General features: G+C 46.9%; 1 protein-coding gene across 2 annotated transcripts in view; it reads left to right on the top strand.

Moving 5' to 3' along the window:
• STAU1 (staufen double-stranded RNA binding protein 1) overlaps positions 1–19,277 on the top strand; it is a 140,128-nt gene that overhangs the window by 110,527 nt on the left and 10,324 nt on the right. For both annotated transcript variants that reach the window (XM_063958889.1, XM_063958890.1), the window contains 2 exons: positions 2,529–2,651; positions 3,233–3,318. In XM_063958889.1, the coding sequence (XP_063814959.1) occupies positions 2,529–2,651; positions 3,233–3,318 (209 nt within the window). The remainder of the gene's footprint in view (positions 1–2,528; positions 2,652–3,232; positions 3,319–19,277) is intronic.

Here is a 19,277-nt window from a genome sequence, read left to right as displayed (position 1 = left end):
ACTTACCGATAATTCTATTTCTCGGAGTCCGTAGTGGATGCTGGGCGCCCATCCCAAGTGCGGATTATCTGCAATACTTGTACATAGTTATTGTTAACTAATTCGGGTTATTGTTAAGGAGCCATCTTTAAGAGGCCCTTTCTGTTGTCATACTGTTAACTGGGTTTAGATCACAAGTTGTACGGTATGATTGGTGTGGCTGGTATGAGTCTTACCCGGGATTCAAAATGCCTCCCTTATTGTGTATGCTCGTCCGGGCACAGTACCTAACTGGAGTCTGGAGGAGGGTCATAGGGGGAGGAGCCAGTGCACACCACCTGACCTAGTAAAGCTTTACTTTTTTGTGCCCTGTCTCCTGCGGAGCCGCTATTCCCCATGGTCCTTTCAGGAACCCCAGCATCCACTACGGACTCCGAGAAATAGAATTATCGGTAAGTAAATTCTTATTTTCCAGGACGGCTGGAGTCAGGAAAACTGACTCGCTGTTTATCCTGTATGCACCCAACAAGCTGGGTGCTCCTGCTTCAAAGCAGACGATTGCTCGTTGGATTTGTAGTACAATTCAGCTTGCACATTCCGTGGCAGGATTGCCACAGCCAAAATCAGTAAAAGCCCATTCCACAAGGAAAGTGGGCTCATCTTGGGCGGCTGCCCGAGGGGTCTCGGCTTTACAACTTTGCCGAGCAGCTACTTGGTCAGGGGCAAACACGTTTGCTAAATTCTACAAATTTGATACCCTGGCTGAGGAGGACCTGGAGTTCTCTCATTCGGTGCTGCAGAGTCATCCGCACTCTCCCGCCCGTTTGGGAGCTTTGGTATAATCCCCATGGTCCTTACGGAGTCCCAGCATCCACTTAGGACGTTAGAGAAAATAAGATTTTACTAACCGATAAATCTATTTCTCGTAATCCGTAGTGGATGCTGGGCGCCCATCCCTAGTGCGGATTGTCTGCAATACTTGTATATAGTTATTGTTACAAAAAATTCGGGTTATTATTGTTGAGCCATCTTTTCAGAGGCTCCTTTAAAATTATCATACTGTTAACTGGGTTCAGATCACGAGTTGTACGGTGTGATTGGTGTGGCTGGTATGAGTCTTACCCGGGATTCAATATCCTTCCTTATTATGTACGCTCGTCCGGGCACAGTATCCTAACTGGCTTGGAGGAGGGTCATAGGGGGAGGAGCCAGTGCACACCACCTGATATCTCAAGCTTTTATTTTGTGCCCTGTCTCCTGCGGAGCCGCTATTCCCCATGGTCCTTACGGAGTCCCAGCATCCACTACGGACTACGAGAAATAGATTTATCGGTAAGTAAAATCTTATTATATTAAGAGCAAAAAATGAAAAACCATGGGAGAGCGCTAAATATCTGTAGTAGATTATTTAATTATATTTTTTTATTTATTTTTTTAAATATTTCACGTATAATAAAACATTTGATACTGGCCAGCACCATTTACATATATAAAATATACATATATTCCATATTCTAAAAATTATTATATATAAAACAAAATAAGCAACCACAAGGCAATTATACTGCAGGACTGATCTACAACAAAGATTCCTTTACATAAACTTCCGTGATACTATGTAGCACCTGGAATGCACTGCAGGACTTATCTGTGATACTATGTACCACCTGGAATGTTTAATAACAAGCACCTAAAAGCTGTTAGCAATTGAGTTAGTGATTTAGACTTTTTAGCAGTTTTTAGCTCTGTAGCAACGTTAAAAGCTCTGCCAACAACTCTCACTGGGTTAGTGCAACAAGTTCATGCATATCCATGCAGTGTTAGTAGACAGCATCCAAATGCTCATAACGGGTTCATTTACCATAGATGACAATATGGACATTAGAATAGCCACTGATGAAGCCACCGAGGTATTGAAGGCGGGGAAACGCGTCTGTACGTCTCCCAAACACACGGGATACAGCTTCTGATTTACATCCGCTGGCCAGCGTGTTGCAGACCTCAAAGCTAAAAGAGAGGGCACGGATTGCTACAAAATGGATATATGGACTCCAGATAAGGCTGCCGGGAGGAGCTCCAGCTGGGAGGAACACCACCAATTCCGTGTAATTAACAGAGGCTATTCTAATGTCCATATTGTCATCTATGGTAAATTAACCCGTTATGAGCATTTAGATGCTGTCTACTAACACTGCATGGATATGCATGAACTTGTTTATGTAAAGGAATCTTTGTTGTAGATCAGTCCTGCAGTATAATTGCCTTGTGGTTGCTTATTTTGTTACACACACATATATATATATATATATATATATATATATATATATATATATAAAATAATTTTAGAATATGGAATATATGTATATTTTATATATGTGAATGGTGCTGGTCAGTATCAAATGTTTTGTTATAAGTGATATATTTAAAAAAAAATAAAAAAATTATAATTAATCTACTACAGATATTTAGCGCTCTCCCATTTTTCATAGTTTCACGATAGTGTTCTGCATTAAACTTTATTATTAATTTTTTATTATTTTTTCTCCCAGGTTGAGTACAAAGATTTCCCGAAGAACAATAAAAACGAGTTTGTTTCTCTCATCAATTGCTCCTTCCAGCCACCACTGATCAGTCACGGCGTTGGAAAAGATGTGGAATCCTGTCACGACATGGTAAGATAGAAGCTCCACCTCTCATATCGGGGAGAATTTGTGTTTTTGAGGTCTAGAAATTTTTGTTCCACGGCTTTACATGATGAGCTTTCCTAGGTTGTGCAAGTAGCGGCAGTGTAGAAAGCCTTTCTTTAGCATACTAAAGGTTTATTTCCACAATTGTAATAGTATTTTGTAGATTGGAAAGCTTGCCTTTATTGGTGCCTTGTTGGTCATATCTGGTTGGTCTGTAATCTGTGGATGAAAATATACCTGTTTCACTAATTGCCAACAGTCGATGTGAGGGTCATGGCTTTTGTATTTGGGAGTGGACTGTGAATTTTAGTTTTATGCCTAGCCAAGAAATGGTGAGGGAGAACTTAACTTTCAAATTAATGTAACCAAGATAAAACATTTTATTAAAAACACTATTTGATGTTTATAGATTAACTTTTAATCAGGACACCATGGTGAGCTTCTCCTTGCTGAAACCAATGCCTGATTCTATTAATTAGCAACAATTACATCCTGGTTAGCAAACGTATTTGACATTCTCCTGTCCTTATTTAGTATATTTAACATTTTGTTCTCTTTCTGTTAAGGCTGCATTGAATATCTTGAAGTTGCTGTCCGAGATGGACCAACAGGGTACAGAGGTGGCAAGAACAGGGAATGGACCAATGTCTATGTAAGTTCTTTGTTTGTATTACATGCCTTTTCACCATGTCTAATATCTCGCATCACACTTGCACTGAGCCCAAGCTCACATTTCCCCTGTCCTGTTCAGGTACTTGAATCACATCTTGATTGGCTCCTGTGCCTTGACTCCTGTTGCCATCAGCCCAAATCTGTTCCTGCGCCTTGTATCACTTTGCCTTCAGGCCAGTTGGTCCTTGTGCTTTGCATTGTCGTGGGCCCTGTTTGTTGGTCCCCGCATTTTGCTTTGCCCTCAGCTGGGGAGTCCAATCCTGGGCCATTTTTTTATACCAGGTATCGGGATTGAAAACTGCTTAATCCCTGGATCCCAAGATTGAGTTGATGGGGCAGCAGCAGGACTCAGTGGCTGCACCCCATCCTTCTCCTGTGCCTCGGTACCTATCAGTCCCCCCCCCCCCCCCTCTTCAGTTCTTATTTCTCTCTCCCTTTCTCCCCCCTCCATCTTTATCTCTCTCTCTCTCTCTCTCTCTCACCCAGTCCCGTGATTCAAATCATGACTTTCTGCTGCAGGGTACACTGGGCTCCACAAGTCTGGACAATGGGGTGTAGAGTAGGATCTTGATCCGAGGCACCAACAGGCTCAAAGCTTTCACTGTTCCCAGAATGCACAGCGCCGCCTCCTCTATAACCCCGCCTCCCAGCACAGGAGCTCAGTTTGTCAGTTGGTGCTGCAGTAAGCAGGCACTTAACAGAGGAGCTGCTCCAGGCAGCCCTAAGAAAAGCTTTTTATGAGGTAAAAAGTGAAGACTTTAAGGGCAGCAGCAGGGGTAAATGTCTTCTGACATTCACTGCTGCAGCTCCAGCTCTCCCCAGCGGCACTGTACACTCCCGAGCCCTGGTTGCCAGGTACCTACAGCGGAGGCTCCGGTTTACTTCACATTAGGCACACACGGCTGGGGCTCTCCAGGATCGCGTGGCCGCGCTTTGGGAGGTGGTAAGTGGGTCCCGCTCGCGGGACACGGTCTTTATCGCGATCCGGCGCGGTCAGTGGGAGGCGGGCCGCGCTGGCGGTGGATACTGTGGATACAGGCGATCCCACTAGATCACCAGGGCATGGGCGCAGGTCAGGTTTTCTCTTAAAACCGATTTTAATATTGCCCACAGTACCCGGTGGTTTTGCCAGCAAGGGGGATAAGGCTTAGACCTGAATCAGCAGCCCCAGAGCGCCATTTCCAGCAAGTGTTCCCGCCCTGGAGCTGCATCTCTGTCTTTCCTCACTCCCTGTCAGTGTTAGTAAGAAAGAGTGCATTTAGTCAGGGGTTTATAGTACAATTACCCTGTGATATACATCCAGTTTCTTACTGTGTAGTGTTATATCTATTGACTATATAGCTGTGTAAGCTAGTCCAGTGCAGTATTATTGTCTGTAATAACCTCTGCATTGTACAAACTGTGACTATTTGTGTGTGCATTGATAGCTCAGTGGTGTCCATTTTGTGTCTTTCACTCAACTTGCTATCCCTATATTCTATAACCTGAGGGGGCTTGGTGCGTCAGGTGTTATTTAATATAGGATTTTCACAAAGATATACTGTATTACGTATTTTTCTCTGTGATTTAGTCACCATATCTCTCCTTTATTTCTGCTAGTGCTGACTACACTGCGCAGGGGTTTGGGTTTAGGGATATAGCGCTGCTAATAATTGTACTGTGTTACCTCATACTGCAAGTTATATCATGTCTGCTTCTGAGGGTAACGGTTCTGGGGCGGAACACACTGCTGGTGTTGCTGAAGCCACAGGCATATATGGGGAGAATAAAGCAGCTGTGGGCTCTGGTTCTGGGGGCTCCTTGCCCCTCAGTGGGACTGTGGCAACGGAGGCACATACTGACCCACCGTGGGCCGCTTTTTCCACGCTTCTGCATACGCTAGTTCATAAACTAACACCCCCTATGGGACCCCCAATTCCGGTACAACCGTATGTGGTCCCTGCAGCTAACCCGCCGTGGGCGGACGATTTATCTGCTCAATTAAAGAAGTTGAACCAGTCCCTGACTACTAAAAAGTCTGACCAACGCTCGCCTAGGTCCAAGAGGTCCTCTAAGCGAGCGCTCGTCTCCTCACAATCCACTGCTGTCACTGACACCTCGTCTGATGAAGACAGCACATACACTGACCCCACAGGTTCTGACTCAGATACGGCTGATGGGGAGGGTAGTTCACATTTGGATGTTCCTGATCTTTTGGAGGCTATTAAGTTAATTCTGCAGATTACGGATGATCCCGAGCCATCCGTTCCTCCTAAGAAACCAGATAGGTTCAAGCGTCAGAAGGTGATTAAACAAGTTTAACCTCACTCTGACCACCTAGTGGATATACGTCAGGAACCCTGGCAAAGCCCGGGTACGAAGTTTGTGCCTCAAAAGAAGATGCTGGCTCGCTATCCCCTCGCGCCAGAGCTGTCTAAGAATTGGGAAACGCCTCCTCCAGTAGACTCGCATGTGGCTAGGATGGTGGTTTCCTCAGCTCTACCTGTCACTACCGTCACGTCTCTAAAAGAGCCTACGGATAAACGTGTCGAGGGTTGTCTAAAAGCGATTTACACCCTCACGGGTGCTGCACAAAGGCCCACTATTGCAGCTACATGGGCGGCAGAGGCTATTGAAGCATGGGCCTTGGAGTTAGAGGCTGAAATCTCCTCTGACCATGCTAGACAATGCTTGTCATATATTGTCACAGCTTCTCGCTATATTAAAGAGGCGGCTTCTGATGCCGGTATTCTAGCAGCCAAGGCCTCTACTACGTCAGTCCTGGCTCGCAGGATATTGTGGCTGAGATCCTGGACTGTGAATCTGGACTCTAGAAAAACCCTGGAGGTACTCCCTTTCAAGGGGGATATTCTGTTTGGGGAGGACTTAAATAAGATAGTGGCTGACTTGGCTACTGCCAAAACTGCCTGTCTGCCTAATACAGCTCCTTCTGTGTAGAAGGCCAAAGGTACGTCCTTTCGTCCTTCAGGTAAAGCAAAATGTCAGGCGTACCATAAGCAGGCCCGCACTTCCAAACCTGGTAGGCCAAAGCCCAAAAGGAGATACGAATGAGTTCTCCTTCCAGGAAGTGACGTAACGGCTGTCCAGAGATGTTAACACGGATATCACCGAGATATGATTTTCTTATCGAATGTACATTAAGTCCTTCACAAGATAAATAGAAAATATTCTTGTAAATCCCTGTCTCCCCAGTCTTTTGAATAGACATTAACTATGTACTTTAAGATCACTGAGTCACATGTTCGGTATAACCCGGAAGCATTTAGAACGGTGTAAGATTCTGAAGAAATAGAACATCTTATTAAATGATTATTAAACATATAATATCACTTTCTAGTACTGAGTCTGTCTTAGGAACAAATAGTAATCTGTGGAACTATTAGGATAATTATTTTTATGTTGTTTTACATTGATTAGAGGGATTGAGTGAACAGCTGTTGACCTGTTAAACAATCATGGAGGGTATAAATACCCAGGCAGTTCACACACACAAACCACCTTTGATAAAGCTGCAGTGCCTTGCAGTGAAACGCGTCAGGAGGCTTGCCAGGCCACTACCCTTCACCATTTCAGCTGCCCCGGTGTGTCCGAACCAGGACTGGAACTCTCAACTCAGAAAGAAAGAATCTATCTGGAATACCACTCATCCTTTACATAACAGGAGGAACCGCATTGCAGTGAGGACCCCTCTCAACCCTTGCTTGGGTTTGAGTCCAACAAAAGGACATCTTATGGGACTACACCTCCAGCGGCCCAACGTGGTAACAATTTATGTGGGACTACACCATTTTCCTTTTTTCCAGTGTTCTAGTTACAAAGTTTTTCCAGTCCACTCAATAATAGGAACGGACTACACCAGTAAGACAGCAGTCTTTTAATGGTTTATCATAAAAGTGGCCATACCATGGTTTTTTACGTGTTTTTAGATGTATGTAAAATTAAATTGTGATTTATCTTTTTCACTCAATCCTTCTTATTATTATTATTAATATTTTAAATCCATTTAGCGCTGCTATTCTATTTATTTATTTGCTTGTGTTTTTGGGTTTGACTACCCCATTCTGTAGCAGCAGCATTAGAAAAGCAATATCCATATAGCGCCCGGAACCTTCCTACCTTGGTAGAAACAATTCGCTACTGCCAAAACTGCCTGTCTGCCTAATACAGCTCCTTCTGTGTAGAAGGCCAAAGGTACGTCCTTTCGTCCTTCAGGTAAAGCAAAATGTCAGGCGTACCATAAGCAGGCCCGCACTTCCAAACCTGGTAGGCCAAAGCCCAAAAGAGCCTGGGCTGCCCGTCAGCCAGCAGCCAAGACCGATAAGCCTGCCACATGATGGGGCAGGCCTCCCCCTGGGGGATCCCAGGGTGGGGGGCCGGCTTCTAGGGTATACCCAGGAATGGTTGAAGGCCACTTCAGATGCCTGGGTACGGGAAGTCGTCACTCGAGGTTACGCCATTGCCTTCAAAAACCGAGCCCCTCATCGATTTTGCCAGACAGACATCCCGTCGGACCAGGCAAAGGCAAACACTCTGCATTCGGTGGTACAGACCCTCCTGGATACAGGAATCGTAGTACAGGTGCCTCTTGCTCAGAGGGGCCGGGGGTACTATTCTCCGCTGTTTCTAGTCCCGAAACCGAATGGGTCCTCCCGGCCCATTCTCAACCTCAAGGCACTGAACAAATTTGTGAAGGTTTCCAAGTTCCGTATGGAAACCCTTCGCTCTATAGTTCTGGCCTTGGAACCTGGGGACTACATGGTTTCCCTGGACATACAGAATGCTTACCTGCATATTGCTATAGCAGTGTCACATCAACAATACCTGAGGTTCGCTATTGGCAACCTCCATTACCAGTTTCGGGCGTTACCTTTTGGTTTAACAACGGCTCCGCGAGTCTTCACCAAAGTTATGGCGGTGGTACTCCGCCGTCAAGGGGTCAGGATACTGCCGTATCTGGACGACTTGTTAATCCTGGCAAATTCCCCAGATCTTCTCCTGCGTCATCTGGATATGACGGTCCGGTTTCTACAAGCCCACGGGTGGCTCATCAACTGGAAGAAATCCTCCCTGGTCCCTGCTCAGAGCATGGTGCATCTGGGAGCGCTTTGGCAATGAAGGAAGCCTCACGGATTCTACGTTGGGCAGAACGCCATCTACCGGCAATATCGGCAATATTCATTCCGGGAGTCCTGAATTGGGAAGCGGACTTTCTCAGTCGTTAGGACGTGCATGCCGGCGAGTGGGGCCTCCATCCAGAAGTGTTCCAACTCCTCGTGGAAAGGTGGGGTCTTCCAGATGTGGATCTGATGGCGTCTCGACACAATCACAAGGTTCCGGTCTTCGGAGCAAGGACAAGGGATCCTCAAGCAGCATTCGTGGATGCGCTGGCAGTGCCGTGGAGGTTTCGGCTGCCGTACGTGTTCCCTCCGGTGTCACTCCTGCCCAGGGTAATTCGGAAGTTCAAGCAAGAAAAAGGAAATCTGCTTCTCATAGCTCCGGCATGGCCCAGACGGCACTGGTTCTCAGACCTGCAAAGCCAATCGTCAGAGCGTCCACTTCTACTTCCACAACGCCCAGACCTCCTCGTTCAGGGCCCCTGTGTCTACCAGGACCTAGCCCTTTGACGGCGTGGCTCTTGAAGCTTCCGTCTTAAGAGCTAAGGGTTTTTCTGAAGAGGTCATTAAAACTATGTTGCGGGCCCGGAAACCGGCCTCTGCTCGAATTTACCATCGGGTCTGGCATTCCTACTTTGTTTGGTGCGCATCTAACCATTATGACGCTTCTAAGTTTAGTACAGCCAAACTTTTGGCTTTTCTACAGCAGGGCCTAGATTTAGGCCTGCGTCTGGCCTCCCTCATGGTTCCTATTTCTGCCTTGTCGGTGTGGTTTCAGAGAAAAATTGCGACTTTACCTGATGTTCATACTTTCACTCAGGGTGTGTTGCGTATCCAACCTCCCTATGTCCCGCCTGTTGCTCCTTGGGACTTGTCGGTGGTTTTGGAGGCGTTGCAGGAGCCTCCATTTGAACCTCTTGGTTCAAGCTGACCTTAAGTGTCTTTCCCTTAAATTGGTGTTCTTGCTGGCTATTGCCTCTGCTAGAAGAGTGTCGGATTTGGGTGCCTTGTCTTGTAGTACCCCATATCTGATTTTTCACCATGACTGGGCGGTTCTTAGGACTCGTCCCGGATATTTACCTAAGGTGGTTTCTTCGTTCCACCTTAATCAGGAGATTGTGGTTCCAGCTTTTGTTTCTCCTGAATTGTCTCCCAAAGAGCGGTCTTTGGATGTGGTAGGGCTCTCCGTATCTATGTGAAGAGAACTGTTTCTATTCGAAAGTCTGATTCTCTCTTTGTTTTGTTTGGATTTCACAAACGTGGCTGGCCTGCTCACAAGCAGGCCCTGGCCAGGTGGATTAGAATGGTGATTGCGCATGCTTATGTGAAGGCTGGTCTGTCAGCTCATGTTCACATTACGGCCCATTCTACTCGGTCTGTTGGACCTTCTTGGGCGGCCCAACGTGGTGCGACCCTTGACCAATTGTGCAAGGCGGCTACGTGGTCCTCCGGGAACACGTTCATAAGGTTCTATGCCTTCGATACTGCCGCTTCCCAGGATGCTTCCTTTGGATGCCGGGTTCTTGTGCCCGCTACAGTGCGTCCCCTCCCATAAGGAACTGCTTTAGGACATCCCCATTGTCCAGACTTGTGGAGCCCAGTGTACCCCGCAGCAGAAAACGAGTTTTATGGTAAGAACTTACCCTTTTTAAAACTCTTTCTGCGAGGTACACTGGGCTCCACAAGGCGCCCACCCTAACGCACTTAGCTTCTTTGGGTTGATATGGCATTAGCCGCTGACACTTCTCTTGTTGTGAGTGTGTGGTGTATGTGGCTACTAACCGTTGTCGTCTCTTTTCCTGCTACTGCATTGGGCTGGTTAACTAAACTGAGCTCCTGTGCTGGGAGGCGGGGTTATAGAGGAGGCGGCGCTGTGCATTCTGGGAACAGTCAAAGCTTTGAGCCTGTTGGTGCCTCGGATCAAGATTTTACTCTACACCCCATTGTCCAGACTTGTGGAGCCCAGTGTACCTCGCAGAAAGAGTTTTAACAAGGGTAAGTTCTTACCATAAAACTCGTTATTTTAGGCCAGAATCCCACCGTTTCCAGTATTGGCTACCCTACGGTTAGACCAGTCGCTTTTGTCACCATTCTTTGCCTTGATTTTCCCTCAGTCCAGTCACTTTTGTCCCCAAACTTTGCCTTGATTTGCTCTCAACCTTGACGATTTTGTCCTCACACCTCGCCTTGCTTTATTGTCAGCCCAGTCGCTTTTGTCCATACTCCTCCTTTCCTTACTTTGCCCTCAGCCTTGGTGATTTTGTCCCTGCTCCCTGGAGAGGTAAGTGCAGGGCAAAATATCTGTGCCAGGATCCAGGCAAATTGCACAGGATTGCATGTATAGGCCAAATTGCTGTGGAGTTGGCCTCCTACACCGTGCCCGTCCAAGCCACGCCCCTAAAGGGTGGTGGATTTAGCCAAACGAGTGATCTGAGTGGAGATTCCCATTTAGCGCTATCTGCAGAAAGGTGAGGGTAAAAATGTAAAAGGCATTTAGACACCCTAAAACGCTTGTTTGGATGTAACCATGTCTCTGAAAGAAGGCAACAGAGTGGACCAGACCACCTTGATTAAGGTATTAGTGGTCACCTGGTACTGTGAGTGTTCTGGAACAGAAGAAGTTTCCACGTCCGAGGTCACTGAAACCTCATGCTCCACAGAGTAGGGATCTTCTGACTCAAAGTAATAGCCGGACATGAGAGGGGTTGGGTCTGAGGTGGATGACCCAGCATCTGCTGAAGAGAACACCTGCACCATACCCTGGGCTGATTGAGACAATCCATTAACCCATGCTGGTTACGGCACGGCCACCTGTGACACCTAAGGAACAGAAGGAACAAGCGCAGCAAGAGTAGGCACTTGTGGAACAGGTCATGGTGCCTGCAGTTGGATGGCCAGTTGCAGCTTAGCTTGTGACACAGTGGATGCCCACGCTGGTTCTTGAATGGGACCCAAGGCTTGATTACGGTCATGCTGCATCCCTTAAAAACAAGCATCACACAGACCCTCGTGATCTTGGGCTAAAGCTGAAATGGATGCTGTACAGGTCTGACAAGAAACCATGGACGACACTGCACCAGCCCCCTTCCTGGAGCCCTTGGCTGCATGACCTTGGAAAAGAACTAGTAATGTGTTTCAGGGAATACTTCCTCACACTGTGGAATATAAATAATATTGTGCTTAATAAGGTAAAAGGAACTGAATGTCTGTGGAGGACCACTTATAATTGGTACCTAGTAGTATATTATAAAGAAGGCATTTTATAAACAAATGCGGGTGGGATGTAATGAAGTCCAAGATCACTGGAGGTCGGACGATCTCAGGCTCTTTTTAAAGGGGCAAGCACTTGCAAGGCATGCCTTGTAAGTGTTTGCTATTTTTAAAAAAACTATCAGAGATTGACCAGCATCCCGCACGTTCAGCGATCTTGGACTCCCATTCATTACATCCCGCCGAAAGTGTGCAAATCCACTGACCAGCAAAAGAAGATAGAAAAAAAAGCAGAACAGTTATGAGAAACTGCCTCAGTTATAGAATATTAAACATTAAGGGGACTATTTACTAAGCCTTGGATGGAGATAAAATACCAGCCAACCACCTCCTAACTGCCATGCCACAGGCTGTGTGGGTTTGAAAAATGACAGTAGGTGATTGGCTGGTACATTATAGCAAAGAAAATTTGGAGTGTCAGGCAATGCGCAATTAAGGCAGCTAATCATACAGTGTACCACCAGAGGCTTTTCCCACCTCTAATACAAAATGCAAATAAAAGAGATACGTGGAATACCGCTCGACCAGCGCCTCACTCAACGTCAGTAGAGTTTTAATCACACCCGGCTCTCAGATCCAAAACATCCTTCGGACGTAGTATACAGGAACATGATCTCAGTATTGGTCATAGGAGGTTTTACCGGAAAGAGAGATAATGGGCAACCATAGTGTGATACTGTTTAAAAATTTAATACATCACACAAACAATTAAAAATGAATCATAAAATACACAAACCACACAATGATGGTACAGACATTCACTATTAGGGCTGACACCCTGGGCAACAGTGATAAAAATGGCTGATTACCGGCTAGAAGTAAGAACTGGCTCACGTCAGTTCTAAAGGCATGAATGACACAGAGTAAATCACCAGGCTGCAGCAAGGGATTCCCCAGTCCCAGGACTTCTTCACACACCGGCTCAGTTCACAATCGTCGCTCCCATTCAGGTAGTCAGTCCAAAAGAGCACCTACGCGTTACGACCCTCCTCGGGTCTTTCTCAAGGTCCGCTCAAATGTGGATGTCTTACACATGCTGTCCTTCTCTTTAAATCCCTACTCCCTTATTCCTATTGGTCCCAGCGCAGCTGATCCTCATGGACATGTACGCTAGGACCACCCCTAACTACCACAGGAGTTTCCTAGCAACCCCAATCACACTGCTCGTCTCGAGTGTGACGCTCTCCCGCTTCCGCTGTATTTGCGGTCACGTGGTATCACGTGACGTCACTTGATCCTTCCCCCTAGACGTTCCGATCACGTGATCTCTCGAGCTGTCAGCGGCCGCATCGTGACGTATCTGGCAACGTCCCGCACTCCTCCTCTCGGGGACTCCGCTCACGTGATTCTCACCAGGGGGACAGCCGTGGTTATGGTCAACATTTAAATCAACAAGACGGGTTTCCCGTTAGTGATCATGCACATTCCGTCATCCTCACGGCTTCTGTGTTCATCGGGCAAAAATAAGATTTTACTTACCGATAAATCTATTTCTCGTAGTCCGTAGTGGATGCTGGGGACTCCGTCAGGACCATGGGGAATAGCGGGCTCCGCAGGAGACAGGGCACATCTAAAAAGCCTTTTAGGTCACATGGTGTGTACTGGCTCCTCCCCCTATGACCCTCCTCCAAGCTTCAGTTAGGTACTGTGCCCGGACGAGCGTACACAATAAGGAAGGATCTTGAATCCCGGGTAAGACTCATACCAGCCACACCAATCACACCGTACAACTTGTGATCTGAACCCAGTTAACAGTATGATAACAAAACACGAAGTAGCCTCTAAAAAGATGGCTCACAACAATAGTAATAACCCGATTTTTGTAACAATAACTATGTACAAACATTGCAGACAATCCGCACTTGGGATGGGCGCCCAGCATCCACTACGGACTACGAGAAATAGATTTATCGGTAAGTAAAATCTTATTTTCTCTAACGTCCTAGTGGATGCTGGGGACTCCGTCAGGACCATGGGGATTATACCAAAGCTCCCAAACGGGCGGGAGAGTGCGGATGACTCTGCAGCACCGAATGAGAGAACTCCAGGTCCTCTTTAGCCAGAGTATCAAATTTGTAAAATTTTACAAACGTGTTCTCCCCTGACCACGTAGCTGCTCGGCAAAGTTATAATGCCGAGACTCCTCGGGCAGCCGCCCAGGATGAGGCCACCTTCCTTGTGGAATGGGCATCTACATATTTCGGCTGTGGCAGGCCTGCCACAGAATGTGCAAGCTGAATTGTACTACAAATCTAGCGTGCAATAGACTGCTTAGAAGCAGGAGCACCCAGCTTGTTGGGTGCATACAATATAAACAGCAAGTCAGACTTTCTGACACCAGCCGTCCTAACTATATATATATATATATATATATATATATATATATATATATATATTTTTAGGGCCCTGACAACGTCTAGTAAATTTGGAATCCTCCAAGTCCCTAGTAGCCGCAGGCACCACAATAGGTTGTTTCAGGTGAAAACGCTGACACCCCTTTAGGAAGAAACTGGAGACGAGACCCAGTTCTGCCCTGTTCAAATGGAAAATTTTTAATATGGGCTTTTGTAAGACAAAGCCGCCCATTCTGACAATCGCCTGGCCGAGGCCAGGGCTAACAACATGGTCACTTTCCATGTGAGATATTGGTCAACAGCATGGTCACTTTCCATGTGAGATATTTCAAATCCACAGATTTGAGCGGTTCAAACCAATATGAATATAAGGAATCCCAACACTATGTTGAGATCTCACGGTGCCCCTAGAGGCACAAAAGAGCTGTATATGCAATACACCCTTTACAATCTGGACTTCAGGAACTGAAGTTAATTTATTTCTAGAAGAAAATCTACAGGGCCGAAATTTAAATCTTAATGAACCCCAATTTGAGGCTCAAAACACTCCTGTTTTCAGGAAGTGTAGAAATCGACCTAGTTGAATTTCCTTCGTGGAGCCTTCCTGGCCTCACCCACGCAACATATTTTCACCACATGTGGTGATGACGTTGTGCGGTCACCTCCTTCCTGGCTTCGACCAGGGTAGGTATGACCTCTTATGGAATGCCTTTTCCCTTCAGGATCCGGCATTCAACCGCCATGCCGTCACACGCAGCCGCGGTAAGTCTTGGAATATACATGGTACTTGCTGAAGCAAGTTCCTTCTTAGCTCCCCAGGCCCTTAGTCCTCTGTGAGCATCTCTTGAAGTTCCGGGTACCAAGTCCCTCTTGGCCAATCCGGAGCCACTAGTATAGTTCATACTCCTCTATGTCTTATAATTCTCAATACCTTGGTTATGAGAAACAGAGGAGGGAACACATACACTGACTGTTACACCCACGGTGTTACCAGAACATCCACAGCTATCGCCTGAAGGTCTCAAGACCTGGCGGAATACCTGTCCCGTTTTTTGTTCGGGCGGGACGCCATCATGTCCACCTTTGGTCTTTGCCAACGGTCCACAATCATGCTGAAAAACTTCCCTATGAAGTTTCCACTCTGCCGGGTGGAGGTAATGCCTGCTGAGGAAGTCTGCTTCCCAGTCGTCCACTCCCGGAAAGAACACTGCTGACAGTGCTATCACATGATTTTCCGCCTAGCGAAAAATCCTTGCAGTTTTGTCACTGCCCTCCTGCTTCTTGTGCCGCCCTTTCTGTTTACGTGGGCGACTGCCGTGATGTTATCCCACTGGATCAATACCGGCTGACCTTGAAGCAGAGGTCTTGCTAAGTTTAGAGCATTATAATTTTGCTCTTAGCTCCATCTATGTGGAGAGAATTCTCCAGACTTAATCACACTTCCTTGGAAATTTTTTCCCTGTGTGACTGTTCCCCAGCCTCTCAGGCTGGCCTCCGTGGTCACCGGCATCCAATCCTGAATGCCGAATCTGCGGCCCTCTAGACGATGAGCACTCTGTAATCACCACAGGAGAGACACCCTTGTCCTTGGATATAGGGTTATCCGCTGATGCATCTGAGGATGCGATCCGGACCATTTGTCCAGCAGATCCCACTGAAGTGTTCTTGCGGGAAATCTGCCGAATGGAATTGCTTCGTAATAAGCCACCATTTTTACCAGGACTCTTGTGCAATGATGCACTGACAGTTTTCCTGGTTTTAGGAGGATCCCGATTAGCTCGGATAACTCCCTGGCTTTCTCCACTGGGAGAAACACGTTTTTCTGGACTGTGTCCAGAATCATCCCTAGGAACAGTAGACGTGTCGTCGGAAAAAGCTGCGATTTTGGAATATTTAGAATCCATTCGTGCTGTCGTAGAACTACTTAAGATAGTGCTACTCCGACCTCCAACTGTTCTCTGGACCTTGCCCTTATCAGGAAAGCGTCCATGTTTCTTTTAAGAAAAATCATCATTCCGGCCATTACCTTGGTAAAGACCCGGGGCGCCGTGGACAATCCAAACGGCAGCGTCTGAACTGATAGTGACAGTTCTGTACCAGGAACCTGAAGTACCCTTGGTGAGAAGGGCAAATTTGGACCTGTATGTAAGCGTCCCTGATATCCAGTGACACCATATCGTCCCCTTCTTCCTGGTTCGCTATCACTGTTCCGAGTGACTCCATCTTGATTTGAACGCTTGTATGTAAGTGTTCAAATATTTCAGATCTCACCGAGCCGGTTGGCTTCAGTACCACAATATAGTGTGGAATACTACCCCCTTCCTTGTTGTAAGAGGGGTACTTTGATTATCACCTGCTGGGAATACAGCCTGTGAATTGTGTGAGGGGGAGACGTCTCGAATTTCCAATGTACACCTGGGATACTACATGTAGGATCCCGGAGTTCCCTTGCGAGTGATTCTGAAACTCTTGAGATGACCCCCTACCGCACCTGAGTCCGCTTGTACGGCCCCAGCGTTATGCTGCGGACTTGGCAGAAGCTGTGAAGGGCTTCTGTTCCCGGGAATGGGCTGCTTGCTGCAGTCTTCTTCCCTTTCCTCTACCCCTGGGCAGATATGACTGGCCTTTGCCCGCCTGCCCGTATGGGGACGAAAGGACTGAGACTGAAAAGACTGTGTCCTTTTCTGCCGATATGTGACTCGGGGTAACAAAAGGTGGATTTTTCAGCTGTTGCCATGGCCACCAGGTCCAATGGACCGCCCCTTTATACGGCAATACTTCCATATGCCGTCTGGAATCTGCCTCACCTGACCACTATCGTGTCTTTGTCTGGCAGATATGTACATCACAATTACTCTTGATGCCAGAATGCAAATATGCCTCTGCGCATCACGCATATATAGAAATGCATCCTTAAAATGCTCTATAGTCAATAAAATCTTGTCCCTGTCAAGGGTATCAAAATTTTCAGTCAGGAAATCCGACCAAGCCCCCTCAGCGCTGCACATCCAGGCTGAGGCGATTGCTGGTCGTAGTATAACACCAGTATGTGTGTATATACTGTTATGATATTTTTCCAGCTTCCTATCAGCTGGCTCCTTGAGGGCGGCCGTATCTGGAGACGGTAACGCCATGTTTTTATAAGCGTGTGAGCGCCTTATCCACCCTAAGGTGTGTTTTCCCACTCGCCCTTACTTTTGGCGGGAAAGGGTATACCGCCCATAACTTTCTATCGGAGGAACCCCACGTATCATCACACACTTCATTTAATTTATCTGATTCAGGCAAAACTACAAGTAGTTTATTCCCACCCTACAAAATACCCTTATTTGTGGTACTTGTGGTATCAGAAATATGTAACACCTCCTTCATTGCCCTTAACATGTAACTTGTGGCCCTAAAGGAAAAATACGTTTGTTTCTTCACCGTCGACACTGGGGTCAGTGTCCGTGTCAGTGTCTGTCGACCGACTGAGGTAATTGGGCGTTTTTACAAGCCCCTGACGGTGTCTGAGACGCCTGGACCGATACTAATTTGTCCGCCGACTGTCTCATGTCGTCAACCGGCTTGCAGCGTGTTGACATTATGACGTAATTCCATAAGTAAGCCATCCATTCCGGTGTCGACTCCCTAGAGAGTGACATCACCATTACAGGCAATTTGCTCCGTCTCCTCACCAACATTTTCCTCATACATGTCGACACACACGTACCGACCTACAGCACACACACAGGGAATGCTCTGATAGAGGACAGGACCCACTAGCCCTTTGGGGAGACAGAGGGAGAGTTTGCCAGCACACACCAAAAGCGCTATAATGTATATAACAACCCTAGAAGGTGTTGTTTCTATATATGCGCTCTTAATATATATATATATATATCGCCAATTTATGCCCCCCTTCTCTTTAACCCTGTTTCTGTAGTGCAGTGCAGGGGAGAGTGGGAGCCTTCCTCACCAGCGGAGCTGGGCAGGAAAATGGCGCCTGTGTGCTGAGGAGAATAAGCTCCGCCCCTTTCTCGGCGGGCTTTTCCTCCCGGTTTGTTTAATACTGGCCTGGGTTAAAATACATACATATAGCCTTAATGGCTATATGTGGTGTATTTCTTTTGCCAAATTAGGTATTTATATTGCTGCCCAGGGCGCCCCCAGCAGCGCCCTGCACCCTCCGTGACCGTGTCAGTGAGCCTGTGAGACAACAATGGCGCACAGCTGCAGTGCTGTGCGCTACCTCTATGAAGACTGAGAAGCCTTCTGCCGCCTGTCACCGGACCTCCGTCTCCGCCGTCTTCAGCGTCTGTAAGGGGGATCGGCGGCGCGGCTCCGGGACGAACCCCAGGCTGACCTGTGTTCCGACTCCCTCTGGAGCTCAGTGTCCAGTAGCCTAAGACTTCAATCCTCCTGCACGCAGGTGAGTTGCAAGTCTCTCCCCTAAGTCCCACGTTGCAGTGATCCTGTCGCCAGCAGGAATCACTGATTAGTTTAAACCTAAAAAAGACTTTTCTAAACAGCTCTATAAGAGAGCCATCCAGGTTGCACCCTACTCGGACGGGCACAGAAACCTAACTGAAGCTTGGAGGAGGGTCATAGGGGGAGGAGCCAGTACACACCATGTGACCTAAAAGGCTTTTTAGATGTGCCCTGTCTCCTGCGGAGCCCGCTATTCCCCATGGTCCTGACGGAGTCCCCAGCATCCACTAGGACGTTAGAGAAATACTGTTTGTATGTCTGCTGTTATACTTCTCATCTGGCTGATAGCACAATAATATTTCAGCGAAAAGATTAGATTTAAAGCGGGAGGTTGCATCATAGATGAATATTTTATAGTCCTTTCCGACTGGATAAATCCTATTTTTCACAATATTCCTAATAAATCGTGGGATAGACAAAGATTCATTAGGATAAATACATGAGTCACATCTGAATTAATAGAATAAAAAATAATAATAAATCGTCTACAAGAACCATTTCACCTCGAAATCCAGATTGAGGCCCTTTGGTTGAAGGGTCCCCAATTCGTAAATGGCTTTCATCTCTGCCTTAGCCAATTGATTTATCGGATCCCGCCTCCTCCAATGACCTCTTACCCATTGGATGCCCACAAACCGTCTAATGGCGGCTGTGGAGCACCCATGATGTTTTTTAAAGTGGTCTGAGAGAGCATGTGTCTCAAGACCTTTCTTTATATTCCTTAAATGCTC

This window comes from Pseudophryne corroboree, chromosome 3 (genome assembly GCF_028390025.1).
Source record: "Pseudophryne corroboree isolate aPseCor3 chromosome 3, aPseCor3.hap2, whole genome shotgun sequence".
Taxonomy (NCBI): domain Eukaryota; kingdom Metazoa; phylum Chordata; class Amphibia; order Anura; family Myobatrachidae; genus Pseudophryne; species Pseudophryne corroboree.
Note: the sequence above shows the minus strand (reverse complement) of the source record. Positions and strands in the feature narration are given on the sequence as shown.